Source organism: Chelonia mydas, chromosome 8, assembly GCF_015237465.2.
Source record: "Chelonia mydas isolate rCheMyd1 chromosome 8, rCheMyd1.pri.v2, whole genome shotgun sequence".
NCBI classification, from domain to species: Eukaryota; Metazoa; Chordata; order Testudines; family Cheloniidae; genus Chelonia; species Chelonia mydas.
Window position 1 is genome coordinate 18,503,477 of NC_057854.1, and position 20,283 is coordinate 18,523,759.

General features: G+C 42.5%; 1 protein-coding gene across 1 annotated transcript; it reads left to right on the forward strand.

Annotated features, from left to right (window-relative positions):
- The first annotated feature begins 761 nt into the window (after positions 1-761).
- On the forward strand, positions 762-19,297 carry LOC102940422. The gene is made up of 12 exons (XM_043553077.1): positions 762-872; positions 1,561-1,785; positions 3,034-3,174; positions 4,332-4,495; positions 6,189-6,289; positions 7,701-7,816; positions 11,956-12,165; positions 12,531-12,674; positions 13,001-13,158; positions 14,425-14,534; positions 15,856-15,965; positions 17,435-19,297. The coding sequence occupies exons 2-12, from the start codon at positions 1,692-1,694 to the stop codon at positions 17,662-17,664; spliced, it is 1,578 nt and encodes a 525-aa protein (XP_043409012.1). The 5' UTR covers positions 762-872; positions 1,561-1,691; the 3' UTR covers positions 17,665-19,297.
- Positions 19,298-20,283: the final 986 nt, after the last annotated feature.

A 20,283-nucleotide genomic window follows, 5' to 3' on the forward strand; every position in this document is an offset into this window, starting at 1 on the left:
TCATACTTATCCTTCATTTAAAATAGAAACCAGCAGAGACCTGTAGAAAACAAGAGGGACCAGAATTAGAACACCAAAGTCTTAACAGAATTTCCACTAAGGACCTTTACTCTCAGCAAATCACATCCTGTGTTGAATATGAGAGATCTGTGATCTGCTGTTTTAGACAAACTTCTGTAATTGTGGGTGATGGATGGTGGACTTCTGGCAAGTCAACAAGACAACCCTCAGTTGGGTAAAACTCAGATGCACGTGATCTGTCAGGAAAGATATTCCTTGGGTCACAGAAATGTTTCATATGTATTTCAGTCAAAGTTTGTGTATGTGCATGTTACATTTAATTATATTTCAAATGCAAAATGTACTTGCATAGACTTCCTGATAAGTGATGGCTCTAGGAGTTCTGCTGTGGTATCTAACACTGCAGGTTTCTTCTGACACTAGTGTTTCAGAGTGTTCATCTGAGAACTCTGCAATATGCTAGCATAATAGGGCAAGAGAAAAGATGGAGCATGGTAATGTTTTAAGGGCACATTTATTACTGAAAACACTTGGCTAAACTGAAGAGACTGCAATATATTCTGTAGAAACAAACTCCCCATGTAACCGGGGTGGGAATGCAGTCATGACTTTAGCAATAGCAGCACGGAGGAAATGGTAAGACTAAACCTGGCTATAGTGCTTTTAAGGATAAAGTGTAGACTGGTGGGAAAACCTTGTAACCTTGTATACTTTTGTTTACTTGAGGTTGTCTGTAAGCAAGTGGGCCATAGGTGCTAAGTGCTGTGTGCAGCTTAATGCTCCCAAAGGCTCTTTGACAGCTGTCAGCTGCTTTCGGAAAGCCCTGTGGATTTGCAAGAGAAAAGAAGAAGGTAATGTGTGTGTGTGTGTGTGTATATATTGTCAGCTGGCTTACATTAGGAATGAACAAGGCTTCTCAGTACTTGTCTGCATTACAAGATTTAATCGTGTTTGAACATGATTGTGAGTTGTCGAATTACATGATGCTAGGATGGGACAGCCATTGCATGTTGAACACAGGGACTGCAGTTAATGTTGGCCCTTGCATTGGGCATGTAAGTGGGAAAGAAGGCATCTCTCTTCTGCTTGTGCATGAACATGGGGGCTAAGAGCAGACTGCCCTGAACTGTTGTCACTATCAAAGATCTCACTATTCCTGATAGCTACATTTTCAAAGAAGATCATACAGAACACCTGGGGGAATCCGTTCACTTACATTATTTTAGGCTAGAGTCAAATTTTGTTTTCAGTTACACTGTTATAAATCAGCTGAAGTCAGTGGAGTTACTCTGGATTTTCCATTGTAACTAAGAGCAGAGATTCTGTTTAATGCCATTGAAGATAGGAGTCATTCCCTGGTTTAGAGTCGAAATGATCTTTGCTTTGAGTGGCATGTCAGCATATTAACCCTGTTGTGATTTCGTTTTTAGGCTTCCAGCTGACATATGTGGACTTTCTATCTTCTTTTAAAAAATTAAAAAAGAAAGATGGTCTAAAAAAAAAAGTCCCTATTCCAAACACACAATGTTTATCTTCTAGGAATTGTGGATTTCCGGGAGTTCCAAGGCTATTACCTGGCTGGCACTTACACATCAGATTCCACACAGCAGTCATTATGGGAAGCCCTACAGCTCTGTAGAGTTCAACGAAGCATTTGCAATGGAGTTGGGATGATCAAAGGAGAGTACAGAACTATATTTGCAACCCGAATTCTACTCATCATTGGAGCTCTTGGAGATGAAAGCACCGCATATTTGAAATCACGTATGCCAGAGTACTGAAGCATGTCCCTTGTGGGTGATGTACATTAACTGTGTGCTCCTTGTCGGATCTCAGGAGAGCTTCTTTTTGCAAGAGCCCTCTTGGGACCACAGTATTGGAAGCGAATAATTTGGCTGCAAATGTTTAGCTTACCCTGAGAAGAGTTACCCAGCCCATGTCACTAGACCAGGGGTTCTCAAACTTCATTGCACTGCGACCCCCTTCTGACAACAAAAGTTACTACTTGACCCTGGGAGTGGTGGGGAGGAGGGACTGAAGCCTGAACCTGCCCGAGCTCCGTTATCCTGGGTGTGTGTCAGGGGGGAAGCGAAGCCTGAGCCCTGCCATCCAGGACTGAAGCCCAAGGGCTTCAGCTTCAGCCCTGGGTGGTGGGGCTCGGGCTTCAGCTTTGGCTCTGGGCGCTTGGGCTTGGGCTTTGGCCCCGGACCCCAGCAAGTCTAATGCCAGCCTTTGTCACCCCATTAAAATGGGGTTGCAACCGACTTTTGGGGTCCCGACCCACAGTTTGAGAACCGCTACACTAGACAATTACAGCAGCATTAATACATGTCACTGCTGTAAAATCAAACATAATTAAGAATGCCCTGGAATGTAAAGTTCTCCTTATGCCTAAATAATTCTGTGGTATTCGGTGATCGTTTACAGCCATTTGGAAAGCCAAGTAAATGAAGTGAGTTTTGCAGTTCTTATGAGCACAGCAGCATTGCTTGTGCTGGCGGAGAGCAGGATTCCTGGACCTTTCTCTGCCTGCCAAAATGAAACAGGTGCATGGAGTGGAGAGGGCTCGTTGGGGTGGCGTACACATGCATATACATGATCACATACGTCTATAATAGCAAGATTTTTCTAGCCTTGACAGTGTCCCTTTAATCTACTGCTGTACCTATGTTTTACTAGCCAGAAATCGGGTTTAGTGTTACTCCATTAGATAGGGAATTGCATACTCTGAGATATGAAATAAATAGCCTGGAAAGAACTATTCTAGGTACATATTGAGTGAGGTTCCCCTGGCCTCCGTATCCTGTCTCTTCTGCTTACTATTACAGTGAGCTGTAGGACTTTTACACTGGATTCCCTTGTGTACTATGCCATGGTTTCAATGATAATTTGTATCCTTTCCATGTAAATAAAGTCTGTGCACATTTTCATGGTTGAGGCACTAATTGGTTTGATTTAGATTCTTGTCTCCATAGTAATTTCTAAGTCTCTTTTCACTGTCTATTTTTGCAGCTTGTGCCCCAGGGCACTATGGTACTGAATGCCTGGGCAGTTGCACTTGCAGTAGAATTGAAAACTGCAGCCCCTTCACTGGAGAATGTGCAGAGAATTTACAGTGTTCTCAGGAATACGTGGCACAGCAATGCCAAAAAGGTATGTGATACACAACCCATCACAGTGGAGAAAGGAAAGCAGCTGGCAAAGAGAGCAACAGAGCTTATTGATTTTACTCACACTCCCATCAGAAGACATAGCAGAAAATTCCTTGGCTTCACTGTTGTTTTGGGTTATCAGCGTGTTGGCCATGTGTGCTATTAAATGTAGTCTGCTCAGCTATCCCCATAATATTTGTGATTCCCTAAGACTATTAATCATTGCGCCGGCCATTGAGTAATTTTGCAGTTTCTGTTAGAGAAAGAAACAGACAAACCCAGGAGAAAATGTGTCTAAAACCTTCTTTCATTCCTGGGTTTCATGCCTCACTGTGCACCAAGACTTGCTCTGACTGGCAGCGTTCCAACCCATGTGAATGGTATATAAACAACATAGCAATTGAATGTCATGCGACATTTCAACTTGTGTCCTTGGCTTCACTGTGTTCTGAATAGTAATCCTTTGTACTTCTGTGCAGCCTCTCATCAGAGGGTCTGAAAACACTTTTTATGTTCATCAATTAACCCTAACCATGTCTGTGAGATAAGTATTAATATCCTCGTGTTATACAACGGGAACAGAAGCATGCAGAGGTTAAGAGAGAGACAAGGTTGGTGACTCACAAAGAAGCAGTGGTAAAGCCAGGAATAGCATCCAGACCATAGCTCTAACCACTAGATGGTACCAATTCCTTCTCTTTTTGTACTGTACTTTTGCAATACATAGCTTTTACTGTATATTGCTATGTTACTCGGCACTTTACCAACCGGAAAGCTCTAGAAATCGGCATTTCTGACATCTCCCAATACAAATCTTCAGTCTAGTAACCGGGACCGATGCCGAAGCTACCCGGAATCGATGCCGAAGCTATTCGGAACCCAAGTATTTCCGAGAGTAGTCAGACTACGCCCGAGTTAGCCTAGAAGAGCCGAATGCTGTTCTTTCTGTTTGTATCTGCCACTGTGATCGGTTGGTTTAACGTAGTGAGACCATTTAAGCTTTTATACGAAGAAGCAGTTAATTTCATTGGATTCAGTAATGGTCACTAAAGCCAGGTTTCACTGTGTTGAATAATGGCACTTCTTTAACAAAGGTCTGGGCTACTGTTTCCAAAAGTGAGATTTTGTGAGTGTTCCGGTTGTTTGTTTGTTCCTCAGGAGTGATCAATATGAAATGCCCAGAGGATCCTGGATGGTGGTACTGGAATGGCAGCTGTTATTATATGGAAGAGACGAATAGTTTGACCTGGCTGGAAGCTAAGAATTACTGCACTGCCTATAATGGCACTGACCTGCTATTGCTGGATAGCGCAGAAGAAAAGGTAAAGTGTTTCAGTTTATGCGGTGTTGAAAAGGTGGTTATTGATGGACAAATGTCACCTTGCAACTTCAGAGAGCTGCTCCCTATCTGTCTTCAAAGTTATCGATGCCTGGTTTACAGGGATAGCCAGGCTTCCAAAGCTGTTAGCACAGCAGATGTAATTTACTCTAGCTCCATTAGAGCCAGAGCTGCCAACTGAGCTGTATTCTGCAAGTCGAGCGTCAGTGAGTCAGTCTTTATTGATGATCAGGGGTGTGTGAACTTGTGAAAATATTGTCACAGTTTCATGTTGGGTTCTCTGCTGGAGCGAAATATTACTGTTCGGTGAATGTCAGAAAAGGGCTTTGTGCATTGAAACATAAGAAAAAGTCCAACTTTGCGAAGAGCGATCCAAACATTGATGTTCTTTTGAACATATCTGTGAAAAGTGAAGTTTCTCCATTTTAACTCCACAACAGTTCTACAAAACACAGCGACAACACTTATCATGCCTGAAAGGATGATTCCTCCCTGTTACACCTTGTGTGCTGCCCGGTGCCTGGCTGGAATATAAGTAGTGACTGGGCTTTAGAGTTTGGCCTGACTGCACATACCAGTCTGTTATGGTGGGGCCATACAGCAGCAAATGGGTTTTTAACACTGCGTCTACTGGTGGAAAGACACTGAGCCAGGTCTCACTTAAATAGTTTTACACCATGCACATCATGACAGTTACTCCTGACTTACAACAGTGTAACACACAGAAACCAGTCAATACACACACTCTGTTTGAGACCCAACGCTACAGGTTCAAGCATTGGGTCAGGTGTGTATATCCAGCCCAGTTACATAGCCTTATGGGGCAAGCTAATAAAAAATCTGACTCTTACCGTCCCAGTGTCCTGCATTCCCCTGTCTCTGACCGTCACAGCATGAGCACATCAGCTAATCACTGTATAACAGAGGGTGCTGGACTGTGCTGGCAATGGCTCTTTTTATGGTGCTGCTGCAGCACAGTACTGGAATACACCTAGAAAACGTTTCTGTTGTATGTTGTAAGAGTAAAATCTCCTCACAAGTATCACTCACTCTCCCACCCTTGGACTCTCGTAACGCTTTTATCCAGGCTCTTTGTGTTTCAGACAGCAAACTCCTGAATCGTCCGTTCCCAACATTCTACATCCTGGGTCTAATTGCCAGGGTCATGCTTCTCAGCTATAAAACACATTATTGTGCAGCACATGCAAAAAGCACATCATAAACCAAGCATGGTGTGAAACGGCTTCCGTACAAAAAGATTATTGAATGACTTGTGTACACTCTTCTCAGTTTGCCTAAAAAAGTCTTTTAACCAGCTGCTGTTGTAAATTGTACTAAAGTGGTGATGTCATTGCTGTCTTATCATCTCTTTGTGGTACCCACCCCTTTTCTGCAAAGTCTTTTGCTACAGAAGTGTTCTGTGTATTGCACAGATAAGAGCTGTTTGCCAAATTCAGATCTCGATTTGACTTTTGATTTTGAACCCCTCTCAAAAGTCAGAAGCTGTTCGGATGGTTTGCATAATTGGATACCAATACTAGTACCAGGACAAATGTTTACGACTGGAAATCCTGCCGTAGGATCCATCAAATAAACCTCTGCCATTTACCTGTCAATGGGCATGTCCTTCTTTATATACCTTAGTTCTCTAACATAAGTGTGCTTCTAACTTGCAGGCCTGGGTAACCTCTGTGTTACAGAAACCTGTTTGGATTTTCTCGTTGGGTGCCTCACAAAGTGATGCAGAGAAATCAGGCAGGAAGAATCAACGTGTTACGTAAGGCGACCTTGCTGATTTCATAAAAATGGGGTTTAAACAGACTACACATCTAATGGGGTTTTTAAAACACTTTTCACCCCAAGGGTCAGATCCTCAGCTGATGTAAATTGTCGTAACTCCATTGACTTAACTGAAACTATGCCAGTTTACACCAGCTGGGGATTGCAGGGAGGTTTGCAAAGACACATATGCCATTTAGTCTCCTGACCACCAATGACTTTCAGTGGGAGTTGATTGCCTAAAAGCCATTTGTGCCTTTGGAAATCGGCCTCTGTCCAGAAATTTCTACTGGCTTCTTTGTGAAGTGGTTTTCTGCACATGTCCCTTATGAGCACACAGTTCCTCCCTTCATCCACAGAATAGGCCCAGCAGTGGCAGCAGCAGGGACCCTGGAGAGACCACCTTTAGATGTAAGAGATAATGTAGTTTCCATGATAATTCAGGGCCAGGAGCCTTCCTTCCACATGGGGGCCAATTACAATTGCCATCCCTGTGCTTAGGGACCATGGCTTCATTGGGGACCATACTCTTGCCCCCTTTCTCCTTCCTGCACCACCTCCTGGAGCATGCTGCTCCATCTCTCCACCTGAAATATGGGGAGCTCCCTCTGGAGCAGGACAACTCCAGACAACTTGGTCCACAGTGTCTCTTTTTTCTCTCCGCTGAGGCTACCAGGAATGGCTGGTTGCAAGGATGTGTTTTTGTGACATGGATCATTTGTCTACCACTGATAGCCACCTCCACTGGAAATCTGCTTCACAACATGGGGACTGCCTCTAGCTTTGACCTTGGGTCTGCTTATTTGCCTTGACCTTGGGCCTGCTTATTTGTATGAGGAGTCCATAGCCATCACAGCTTTCATATTGGCTTTGTGTCTTGGTTAAGGCTCTACTTTCTGGATCCCAAAATGTATATGGAGTTTGGTATCTAGAGAGTGGTTTGGAGGCTAAGGGCTAAGCTAGAGGGAGCTGCAAAAGTGGGTCTAGTATGACCGAGTGAAAAGGATAAGGGGTATAGGAACATCCTGGGGGAAATGTGCTTGGAGTCATTGGGAAGTAAGTAAGATATCTTGGAAACTGAAATAAGAAGAAAAAACATTGTGTGAGTATCACTCAGGAGAGAGAAATGGAAGGCTAAAAAGGCCTATAGAGGATACACATTGCTAAGGCAGGACTCTAAATCCTGTATGAGTGCATAAAACGGACATTTGGGCCCTACTTGCTGCTTTGAGCACTCAAATGACAGACTGAAAATTTATCTCGGATGGATTTGTTATGAGTCTTTTCATGAGGTTTAGTATAACTACAGTGTTTCTGAAATCATTTATTTTTCTTAGCGCCAAAATCCTGGCTCTCTTTCATCTGATGTAATGTTTAACATCCAGTACTGTGTGCTTTTGATTGTTCAGGGTAAGCCCCACCAAGAGTACTGCTCCAGACAGTTGTGATCAGCTGAATGTGAATGGGAGCTTGAACCAAATTAACTGTTCTTCTCTGGCTTTCTGGGTTTGTGAAAGAAGGGAAGGTAAGAGAGAATTCGGTGGGATAACCATTTGGGAGGTGTTCATATTACTCTTCCAGGACAAAAAGCTCTGGCTGAACTGACTGTTGCTATACCATATATACTGTAGGTTCACATCTGTGTATGGCAAATATATAGGGCCTGATTTTGCCATTTACAAGGGTAGATCTGCTCACAGAGTGGGTACTTGGCACTGTCAGTAAGGGTGACAGAATTGGGCCAAAAGTGAAATTGATGAGTTTAGCTACCATGTATAAAACGTGCCTGCGGCCATAGACAGCTAGTGCTGTGAACTGCACAGCCCTTAAAAGCTGAGTGGTGTCATCCTGGGTCAGTTCTGAAAATGGGAAATCTCTTTACAGCAACAAAACCAAAAGTCGAGGACATGGAGTTGGTGACTCAGTATGAACAGCCTTCTCGAGAAGGGCCGGATTGCACGTTTTATGCTCAGTGCTGATGCATAGCTGCACTGCCACCAGAAGCTCCCTGGGAAGCAGTGTTCTGCAGAGAAGGAGTTCTTTCCAGGGCTCCCTGTCCGTGCCAGTGGAGGAGGAGAAATGTACTACAGTCCTTTTCAGGGTTCACCTAACTCCCTCCTCCCCCATGCAATCAGACAGCTCCCCAGAGCACTGAAAGCTAAGACCTGGGTAGCCTTAACTCAAAGGGTCCTGCACTTAGGATGGAAGAATCCAATGCACCGCTACAGACTAGGGACCGAATGGCTAGGCAGCAGTTCTGCGGAAAAGGACCTAGGGGTAACAGTGGACGAGAAGCTGGATATGAGTCAGCAGTGTGCCCTTGTTGCCAAGAAGGCCAATGGCATTTTGGGATGTATAAGTAGGGGCATAGCGAGCAGATCGAGGGACGTGATCGTTCCCCTCTATTCGACACTGGTGAGGCCTCATCTGGAGTACTGTGTCCAGTTTTGGGCCCCACACTACAAGAAGGATGTGGATAAATTGGAGAGAGTCTAGCGAAGGGCAACAAAAATGATTAGGGGTCTAGAGCACATGACTTATGAGGAGAGGCTGAGGGAGCTGGGATTGTTTAGTCTGCAGAAGAGAAGAATGAGGGGGGATTTGGTAGCTGCTTTCAACTACCTGAAAGGGGGTTCCAAAGAGGATGGCTCTAGACTGTTCTCAATGGTAGCAGATGACAGAACGAGGAGTAATGGTCTCAAGTTGCAATGGGGGAGGTTTAGATTAGATATTAGGAAAACCTTTTTCACTAAGAGGGTGGTGAAACACTGGAATGCGTTACCTAGGGAGGTGGTAGAATCTCCTTCCTTAGAGGTTTTTAAGGTCAGGCTTGACAAAGCCCTGGCTGGGATGATTTAACTGGGAATTGGTCCTGCTTCGAGCAGGGGGTTGGACTAGATGACCTTCTGGGGTCCCTTCCAACCCTGATATTCTATGATTCTATGATTCTATGAAACCACTAAACAGTAGTGGTGGATATCCTTACTCTTCTACGTGACTGTGAGGGTCTAGTCACAATTAGAGTTGAGAAAATAATTGATAACATTGGTTTGGTGGCTGAACTGAAATCAAATTCAGGTAATTTTGGACTGAAATTAAGTGTGGTTTCTTCTTTGAGTAGTGTCCCTGTGAGTGCTCCATGTTAGGTGTCGGTGCGTCCCTGTGCCGGAGATGGGAGATTTTAGGTAGCAGTACTTGGTCGGGGCGTGCGCAGCAGCTGTCTCGCGGTATCGTTGGTGCTTCTTGTAGCGCGCGCGACTTGACCCCTCCATTCCTTCTCTACGTCCTCGGCTGCAGCCACAGCTCAGTGGCCATGCTGCCTCTTCGAACAGCTCTCGCAAAGAAAATCGTTTACATCGTAGTTTTAGCGGAGACAGTTTGATTAGACTCTACTTAGCCAGTTATTTTTAAAAAAAAATTTTTTTTTAATTTCCCTTCAGTTTTAGTTTCTTAGATTAGCAGTAGAAATAGAGTTTTCTTTTAACCAATTTCTACATTTTTCTTCACATTTCCCATCCCAGTTGTGGGAAAAATCATTGGACCCAATGCCGGGCTCACCTGGGTTTAAGAGATGTGACTTTTTTTCCTGTCATTTTTTTCAGTCGAAACTATTCACAAAATTCAACTTAAATGTGCAGCTTGTTTCAGGGTCCTGAAAAATGCATTTTCTTTGCTGAATTTCTGATTCGCCAAAAAAATGTCGCCCAGTTCTAGTCACAATCTAACACTAAGTTGGTACCAAAGCCTAGTACTAGACTTAGTACTAAGTGACTATTCAGAATTGTCAAGCAGCGTCTGATTTGCAGCTCTTATTATCCACACACACAAAACAGAAAAGCAAAGATCATGCTCTGGTAATTATATTTTAGGGCCATTTCTTACAGAAAAGCCTCTGAACTCGAAGTGTTGGATTCAAGGAAATGTCAGACTTGTTTAAGTCAGTCCCCGACTGACTTTATTTTACAGATCTTGCCACATTTAAATGAGAATGCTGAGCCTGGAGCAAACAAGAGGCTAATAGTATCCGTTTATATTAAATTTAATAGTCTCACATTTGATTTATTTACCAAAAGGAGAAACATGACAGCAGTCTAGCAGAATTTAATGCATCCAGTCCTATGAACATGAACTAGACAGACAAGGTCACTTCAGTCTGGATTTTCGGTTGTTAAAGGGAATGATGCCAAAGAACCTGTTTTTTTTTTTTTCCCAAGGTAGAAGTGTAAAAAGTCAACAGGTGTGGCTGGCTTTGAAAAATGGTTTGCAGTGATTGCCTGTGATCCAGCAAACAAGCTGCATCTAATTATAAAACACCATTTCAGAGTGTTGCACTTTGCACTGCTCAGGAAGACCATTGTCAGCTGCTGTAGTTCAGCAGGTCTCTGAGCTGATGGAGGAGCATGTGACATTGATCATGTAATTTGAAATGTTCAAAATTGGTGCCCATTTTTGAGCAACATTATTTCTATTTCAAAAACATGCAAACCAGTTTGGTTTTTGCAGCTAAATTTTTGGTTTTATGAACACAAGAAATGTGAGGGTGGGAATGGGGGTATGGAAATGGCAAAATGAAATTGCAGAATAGCTTATTAAAAAAAATTGTTCAGGGGATTTTTGTATAGTCCTAGAAAATGAATTGCATTTATTTCAATTGTATTGTTACATATGCCCCTGTCTTCCTTTCTTTGAGGTGCATATGTTAACACTGCCCTCTACTAGATAGAATGGCAGACCTGCTTGAGTTTGTGTTGATCACATTGTTAAACACTGTCACACAACCTACAGCACTGTGTGCATGTGAAATTGTGATGCCATTTTGGGGTAATCATTTATTTTATTGCAAGTGTGACTGTTTCTCAGGTTATTATTGGTGGAATATTATCCTGGTTCCTATGTGGACATAAGCTCTGAGGGGCTGAGATTTTTTATGAATTGACTGTTCATTGGTGTGAAAGCTGGATACATATATGGAAATAACACAGACCAGCAATGTGTGTGTTCTTGGTTCCCGGATTTTCAGCTGACTCGTCAGGTCACCCAGTGTGTCACTCTCATTCTTTTCCATATGTTTATATTGCCATTAAGATATTTGTTACAAAAGAACAGAGAAATGAGAGCAGGAATTGGTGTCAAATAGTACTCTAAGTCTCAGGTTTGAAACCCCTAGACTCCTAGGAACCACAAGTTTGAATCCCAGCAAGCTTGGCTCAGCCCTTCATCCTTCTCAGGTAGGTAAATGGAGATCCATGGGTTTACTGCAGGAGTAGTCAGTTATTTCTTGTCAAGGTCCAAATTTCTTGGTCAAGGTATAGTCAAGGTCCAGACTCCAGAGAAAAAAAATAAACAATAATAATGAGAAGTAAATCAAAAGATTTTGGGGTCTGTTCAAAAGCGTATGGTAGTCCAGATTTGGCTCAGTGTCCTGCTATTGACTACCCTTGGTTTACTGAGTGTCAGTTTTTTAGATGAAGTATTTAAAGCAAAGGTCCTGTCTGATGTGCATTGCCGTGAAGGGCTGCACTTTCCGTGTGCAGAAAATGTGAGACCCATTGCTTGCTGTTCCTCAGCGCCCCCATCTTGCACAGTGAAGGAAAGTGTAATACAGGGATTGGATCTGTAAAATGCAAAGAGAAAGTTATGGATGCTTTTCTAAAAATCTTTCAGGTGACAGCATGTTTTGGAAATACTCCAGAAGGCTGCTCACTAAGCCTTCAGGAAGAGATACATATTCATCCTTGGAGTTTGCTCTGTCAGCCTGTATTTTAAAAGCAGATTGCACTGGAGTCACCTACTGGGGAAAGCGTTACATACCAGTCACTGGTAAAGAACTGATCTTCAGCAAAAACAGACAGGATGCTGTGTACCTGAGGAGTGGTAATTGTCGTCTTGTTTGTGCTATATGTTAAGAAAAGGATAATGCTGTAGCATTGTAAATTTGTGCATAGAAAAGGAAATGAAGGCATTGTTGATTGATTACTTTTTAGTTGTTTATTTATTTTTCTGTGTTCCTTGGAAGTTTGAAACTGAAATGGAAAAAAATAAAATAATTCCTATAGAGCATGTTGACAGTATAAGTTTAAAGTTTAATATATCAAGCAAGTTCACTATATTATATTTCAAGGTAACCTGGCATTTTGTCTTTGTTTTTCTTTTTAAAAAAACAGTTCAAATTTTCAAGAGATGCCAAAAATGGAAGCTAAATTTAGAGGTGTGGGTTTTTTTTTTTTAATTACTTTCAGCTTGCAGCAAAGGACATTATGGTGCCTATTGTCAAAAGAAATGCCCCACCTGTCTCAATCATACCGTGTGTAATAGACTCACAGGGCTGTGTGATGGTACAGTGACATGTCAAGAAAGGAAAAAATTAGAACTCTGTGAATACCGTAAGTACTGCAGCTGAGGAAAACTAGCAATTGTTTTAAGTATTTTTAAAGAGTCAACTACTATCTAACAAGTTACAAAAGGGCACCTTTTAGTGGCTTGCTAATAAAACACCAGAATGACTAAAGCAAACCACAACTAATGGGCTACTAAAATAGACTTTGCCCTGTATTATGGTATGCTACATGCACATAACATACTACAGTTATATAGGAAATCACGTGCGATATGTCTTTAAGTTGCAAACAACTATATAATATCTTTGCCTGCCTAATAGGGCATAGTGTGTGTTGCACCTTTAATTTGTGTGTCTGTATGTTTCAAAAAGGCCTTACAAGCAAGTTCTGTTTTGCCTCTTGGAAGTACTGGAATGGAAATTGTTACTATGTTCCTCCCTATGGGGTGCTGAATAAGAGCGAAGCAGAGTTCATGTGTAGTCGGTTCCAAGGGGCACAACTGATCAAATTAAACAACACTGAAGAACAGGTCAGTCATATGAGTGTCAGATTGTTAATAGTTAATGAAGAAGTGCTGTTGAGGTTTTTGTTAGTCTTTAAATTTGTATTGTTTTGCATTCCATTGTGTCTGAAATGTTGAAATAATATTAATCTCAGCTTATTGGATCCCTTTTATTTTCTTAAAAGAAACACTAATCAGTGTGTTTATGTATTTTATGGATCACATGCCAACATGATCCTCGTTCTTTCACTCATTTATTTGTGTGCCAACATCAGCTTTCATTTCTTTTTCACCTAAGGGAGCACCCCCATCCATAGTTCAGTGATGCCAGGATTTCTGGAGATAGGGTTTGTAGTTATCTTGTAATCCATCAGCCAACTGGCTGGATATGAAGTAACAGAACACAAACTGTACTTAAATTGTAAGCTTTCTGGGGCAGAGACCATCTTCTTGTTCTGTTTGGACAGTGCCTAAGCACAATGGAGTCCTACTTCATGACGGTCTCCTATATGCTAACATAATATAAATAATAATAATACTGAGCTAAAGCTAGAGGTCCTTATTCAGGTAAAGTCCCACTTGATGTCAATGGGAGTTTTGCCTGAGTAGGGACTGAATAAAAACTAAACAAGGATCTCAAGATTTAGCTATGTAGGTCCTACATCAGGAGTGGTTAATTTGTCTTCAGTTTCTCAACAATTGAATGGTGGATTTTTGCAAAAGTTCGTCCCTGGAGATAGAACCAAGTCAGGGAGAGCAGAAGACACCATGAAGTTCTCTAGAAACCTCACCAGTTATCTGGTAACGGTTAGATGATACTTTGGGGATGGGCACTATAGACAGAGAAGTTAGATCGTGCTGGGATCTGGAGAACATTCGTACCCAACTAGAGCCATTATAAAGTAAATCAGAATTGGCCCTCAACTGCTTGACAGCACCCTTTTAGCAATAGATACCCGGTTTAATACTTCATTATGTACTTGTAACTAATGTTTGCTTTGGTCACTGGTGAACTGTTACACAAAGTTAAACCTACTCCCATTTAAAACCAATAGCAAAACTACTTGATTTCAATAGGAACAGAATTCGGCCCTTAATATGTTAAGCTAGTTCTCAATACCAGTTAAAAAGAGAATCCAAGAGTAATGGGCCAAATCCTCAGCTGGAAATATGTCCACATATATACTGTTCATCCAAAGAAATGAGGCTGTGCTTGATGGTTACCGATTGCATTTATTAATGTATTTTAGCCACAGTGTATGTCCCAACACTGCTTCTGCTAATTCTTTGCAGAGATGGATAGCTAAAGTCATCACTAGAAAAAGCTGGCTTGGCAGCCTGAGCTATAAACTCCAGTCAAACTCCTGGATCATGCCTGATGGAGATAGAGCAGCCCCTCGTTGGTAAAAATAAGCAGTTCCCCTTTCTCATTCTGTTCACCTTTCCTTTATTTAAGGATGATAAGATCATGGGGGAGTTTGTCTTGGCCATATTTCAGTTATTTAAATGTATTCACCCTATAAAGAGAAATAGATGTCTGCTCTTTGAGGGCTCAGTCCTGCAGTCCTAATGCAGATTGTCCCAAAACTCAGGCTGTGTAGTCTGCCCTTCAGTGCCGCTGGCACGAATACATACCTCTCTAAATCAGTATTTTTGTGGTCCAGGGTATTAGTTTCATGGCTGCTGGGTCTGTGAGATACTAAGCAATGTGTCAGACTGCAACTGCGTTGTTTGGTTTTATTGCTGTGGGTTGAGCAAATACCTTAGAAAGGATCCCATCAGGAACACATGGCTGCAGAATGATCTCCCATGAGGAGGTGAGATTACGAATTGCCTTTTGACCTGACTAAGCGCACCTGGATTTATTGTGTCTTTTCCAAAAGGCATTGTCGAATATTTTGATCAGAGTGGACTGAAAGTTCTGTGGAAATCGCAGCTATGGTCTAAGGTGCCAGCTGCTTTTGGAAAAGGAAATCCTTCATATTGACACCACTCTGGATGCATTTGTCTTGAGATGGTGACAGTATTCGGCTGGGAAAGGACAGTACGGTAACAAATGAGTGAAACTGATCTCATAGTCTCTGTTCAAGCATTTCAGACAGTTATAGGGCCATATGGAGCTATGTCAACTTATTCCAACTGAGGAGCTGACTTGTCTTTTTATATAAGGTGATGGTGGTGGCTATTCTAAGAGCAGTCAGTGGAGAATGATGGGGATTTAATACAGCTGTCTTGTTTTTCACACATGACCTTTGTACCCTGAAATCTTGGGGGACTCTGATTCTCAGAAGGATTTGGAAAAATCATTTTCTGCACCTTCCTGTGCAAGCACAGAAAGTAAAATTTTGAAAGGTATATGAAGCTGATACAAGTGTGAACCTGCGGGCATGATCAAGGCCATGACAGCTAATGTATTTAATTAACTAACTAAGAGTGGTCATTGATTTAGATTTCTTTCTAATTGTGCCTATTAAAAGTGCTCTAGGCCTAGTCCATGAGTTAAAAAGTGACAGTGGAAACACACTCCACCCATCTTCCCCCCCAAACCTCTTCCCAACACCCCAACCAACTCTGCCTCCTTTATCTCTTACCCTTTTCCTCCCCCCTCCCCGAGGAGCGCCATGGGAATACAGATGAGATGTGTGTTTGCAGTGACTTTTGCTCATGAGTTGGAAATGCAGACTCATGTAAAAGTGAGTTCCATTGCTTTCTTTTGCTTTGCAGGGGTTTCAGAGCAGTTCAAGATTTGTGTGTGCAGATTGAACCTGTATCTGGAACCTTAATTTCCTTTGCCTGCTCTGAACGGGCTTCGTGGATCTGCAAGGGAGCCCCAGGTGAGAGCGCGCCCTGCATACGATTCACAGTGTTTTTAACAGCTCTCCCCGTGCTGTGCCATGTACAGTGACATGTCAGAGGGGTGCCTGAGGTGCAGCTTTCCAAAACTCGTCTGCTGCTCCACGCCCTGAGCAGGTTTCCTCTCCCTCTGCAGGAACTGCCTGCACCCAGCCAGAGTCTTGGGTTGGTATAGAGAGGAGTCCCAATGTGTTTTACAAGACACACCAGCCTCTACGCACCCTTGATCCTGGTCCTGGGCATCTGGAGATCCTGGGCATCCTGAGATCCTGGGCATCTCTACAGTGCAGGTGGAGGTGGGATCACACTTGTGGAGCTGTACCAGCACTAACCTAGCTAGCGTGGCTGAAAAGAAGCAGTAGCACAGGCTAGACAAGCCCACTGAGAACTGTGGATATGTTTTCATAGAATCATAGAATATCAGGGTTGGAAGGGACCCCAGAAGGTCATCTAGTCCAACCCCCTGCTCGAAGCAGGACCAAGTCCCAGTTAAATCATCCCAGCCAGGGCTGTGTCAAGCCTGACCTTAAAAACTTCTAAGGAAGGAGATTCTACCACCTCCCTAGGTAACGCATTCCAGTGTTTCACCACCCTCTTAGTGAAAAAGTTTTTCCTAATATCCAATCTAAACCTCCCCCATTGCAACTTGAGACCATTACTCCTCGTTCTGTCATCTGCTACCATTGAGAACAGTCTAGAGCCATCCTCTTTGGAACCCCCTTTCAGGTAGTTGAAAGCAGCTATCAAATCCCCCCTCATTCTTCTCTTCTGCAGACTAAACAATCCCAGCTCCCTCAGCCTCTCCTCATAAGTCATGTGCTCTAGACCCCTAATCATTTTTGTTGCCCTTCGCTGGACTCTCTCCAATTTATCCACATCCTTCTTGTAGTGTGGGGCCCAAAACTGGACACAGTACTCCAGATGAGGCCTCACCAGTGTCGAATAGAGGGGAAAAAAAATATTTTTGGTGTTGCTAGTCCGTGCTACCACACCTTCCCTGCTATTTTGAGCTTTGCGAGCTACATTAAAGCTAGGGAAGGTATACCTACTCAAGCCGCATTCACCCCTCTGAGTGCACTGGAGACGTACCTTTTGTGTGCTAGCTCAGCAGCCTAGCATAAATTACATGACTGCCAACATTCCCAAGAAGCTGGGATCAGTGAGGTGTAGGGAACCCTTGGCCGCACTTTGTACAATGGAGATGAGCTGTGTAGGACCAGCTACGCTGCTCTTATGCCAAAAGCAGCCTCACATCATCCTACAGTCTGGGCCACTAATTTACAAATTCAGGCCCAATCAATGGGGCTAAATTCTGTGCCGACTTAGATCCTGAGTAATGCCATTATAGCCAGTGGGGCTGGAGGGGAGTAGGGGAAACCAGTGCAGAGTTGGTCCAGAACCACGTCCTAGGTTTAGCATCTTTCCTCTTTTTCCCTGTTTGTTTTGCCAGTTCCTGGAGCGCTGGATTCCACGTATAAGTGGTGGACAACGTTGACCTCGTCCCTTTTAGTTTCAGTTTTCGTAGTTGTTGTGAGTGCGTTTGTTACATTTAAAGCTGCCCAGTGGAGAAGACAAGTGCTGGTAGAAAAGACTGATGGGAAAGAGCAGAGAAGTAAAGTGGAGATGGAGATGACACAGCACCCCTTTCAGCAAAGCAGAACATCCCTAGAACATGACTAGTCAAATACGTTTCTTTAAATCATCTTGCATTTCACTCAGAGACGTTTTCATCAGTGTTATTTCTTTTTTAAACAGTTCAATAAACTCTCAAATAGAAAACATGGCTTTGCTTGCTAGATGATTTTACAGCTGTTCAGGGTTTTTTTAAGCTTTAGGAAGGGGTTAATGGACTCTAATACATTCAGCCTTTTGCATCATTTTATCAAATACTATAAGGCCAGATTCAGAGCAGGTGATGTAGCTCCACTGAATTCTTCTCTGTGTGTCTTGGTGCGTCACTTCTCCAGTTTACACAGCTAAGGACTTGGTCCTCAGCATTAAACACACTTGGTCAATGGTACAGTATTTGTGAACCAAATTCTGCTGTCAGTTACAGGCATTTAACTCAGTTATGAACATGGTTGTGAGCAGAATTTGAGCCCTTGTATTATTTATGCAGTATGGATTGAAAGCTGAAGTCCCTTAATCAGGAAGAGCTAATTGATATGAGCAGACATTTTCCCTGACTAAGGGCTTCAAGACTGTTCTAAATACACTGGGGCCAGTTCCCCTCCTGCTCCAGTTTTATGCAGCTGTAACTCTGGTGCTATTAGTGGAGTTACTTTTGACTACCAGCAGCATGAGAGGAGAATCAGTCCCGCTCTGCGTAAGTAACAGAAAGACTGACAAAATCATCAAGAGCCAAAGCAGCAGCAAGGCTGAAATTGGTTAATAATAATAACAGTAGGAAAGTGAGCACAAACTGTCAGATTTAAGGATATGCTGACCATTATCATAGAAACAAGGTGATACTGAGGACAAAACCTCATGCTTATGTAAGGATATTTTCCTACGGGATCTCTGTGTTCTGTTATATAATTACCTATTTAATATTTTGCTGATCTGAACCACAGAGCATGACCAAGTTAATATGAATGTGCATAGTGTAAAATAAAGCTACTGGACATCTGCAGTTTCCACTTCTCAAACATTAATTAACTGAAAAGTCCAAACAAGCCTAAATCCATATTATCAGCTCACTGGTATCCATAGCACTGACAAAATGTCACTCAGCCCATTAGCGCGACTTTGATAGCATCTATAAATATACTTCTGAGAACACCTTGCACGTATAATGCATAAAGAGTCAAGTTTGGAAGAAGAAGAGTAGGGAAGCAACTACTGTTGCCTCTTTCTGCCATGGCTTCCAAAAACAAGTGAAGAGTTTTCTGGTAAAGTGCCTGGACAGTAGAGATGTTACATTTGCTTGCATTGAGGACACTGAACAATGGAATATCCTCAGTGAAATCAAAAGGAAAATTCCTAAACTGTAAAGGAAGATGCGTAAAACTTTATGGAAAACGGATCTTTAAAAAAAAAAAAGTCCAATCAGAAATACGGGCCAGCATGGGAGTCTGCTCCATGCTGTTCCAAGGAAGAGCATTCGGATGATTATTCACTTTGAAAGTGCAGCTTTCTCATCTTAAAGGGGACATTTATGTGCAAATTTAGAATTGTGCGGAGTACTGTCTAACTAGAGGCCCTTGATCCATGCTACAATCAGCAGGAGATGGTTCAGCACTAAAGCATTGTCTTTTTCATGTCAGTGGGAATACTTAAGTGCCTCTTTTCTAGTCTTCCATTCTCTATTTAAAGACCCAGAAAAGAAATCTGCATAGTTTTCAAAGAGTACAGATTGAGCTGTATAAATGGTGAAAGGAAAAGTAGGAAAATGGTAGATTTCCTAGACGCTAGAAATGTAAAAGTTATCTTGTCCCCTGAGCCTCTGGTTTCCTTGTAAATGTTAATACAGGATTTCATTTGTGCAGAGCTTTATTTATGTGAGTTGGGTCTGCAAGACTGGGCCCTGGATCAAGTCTGTGAACACAGCAGACTGGCAACCTGGAAAATTAGACTTTTTGGTGAAATCTTTGCCCTTTTCTTTGTCAGAGGCAAGCAAAATTTGCAGTGAGTTCACTGGAGCCAGGATTTCAAAGCTCAATGTTTTTTTCCCTGAAATTAATAGACAGCAGGTTTAAAACAAACAAAAGGAAGTATTTTTTCACACAACGCACGGTCAGTCTGTGGAACTTCTTGCTAGAGGATATTGTGAAGGCCAAGACTATAACAGGGTTCAAAAAAGAACTAGATAAGTTCATGGAGGATAGGTCCATCAATGGCTGTCAGTCAGGATGGGCAGGGATGGTGTCCCTAGCTTCTGTGTGCCAGAAACTGGGAATGGGTGATGGGATGGATCACTTTATGATTACCTGTTCTGTTCATTCCCTCTGGGGCAGCTGGCATAGGCCAGTGTCAGAAGACAGGATAGTGGGCTAGCTGGACCTTTGTCTGACCCAGTACGGTCGCTCCTATGTTTTTATGTTCTGTTTCTGACAAAGCTCAATCCCACAAGATGGCCTCAGCTCCCAAGCCCTATTGGCTTTAGTAGGAATCAGTCACAGAATTGGGTCCTTTTAACAATTTGGTATAAATGTATTGTAATAATTGCAGCAAAAAAACAACCAACCATAGTTTTAAATTGTTTATATTCAAAACAGCCATGTTCACTGAAACTCACTGCCAAAAGCTTTGAAAGGCCTTTATTCAGACCAAAGATCGGAGTGTTTGTTTTTGACATTG

Bases quoted from the DNA above. Each gene is read 5' to 3' on its own strand.
- LOC102940422 (XM_043553077.1), top strand. From the start codon at position 1,692: ATGATCAAAGGAGAGTACAGAACTATATTTGCAACCCGAATTCTACTC. The intron at 1,786-3,033 runs GTATGCCAGAGT...CTATTTTTGCAG, and splicing joins CACCGCATATTTGAAATCAC to CTTGTGCCCCAGGGCACTAT. The intron at 12,166-12,530 runs GTAATTGTCGTC...AATTACTTTCAG, and splicing joins TGCTGTGTACCTGAGGAGTG to CTTGCAGCAAAGGACATTAT.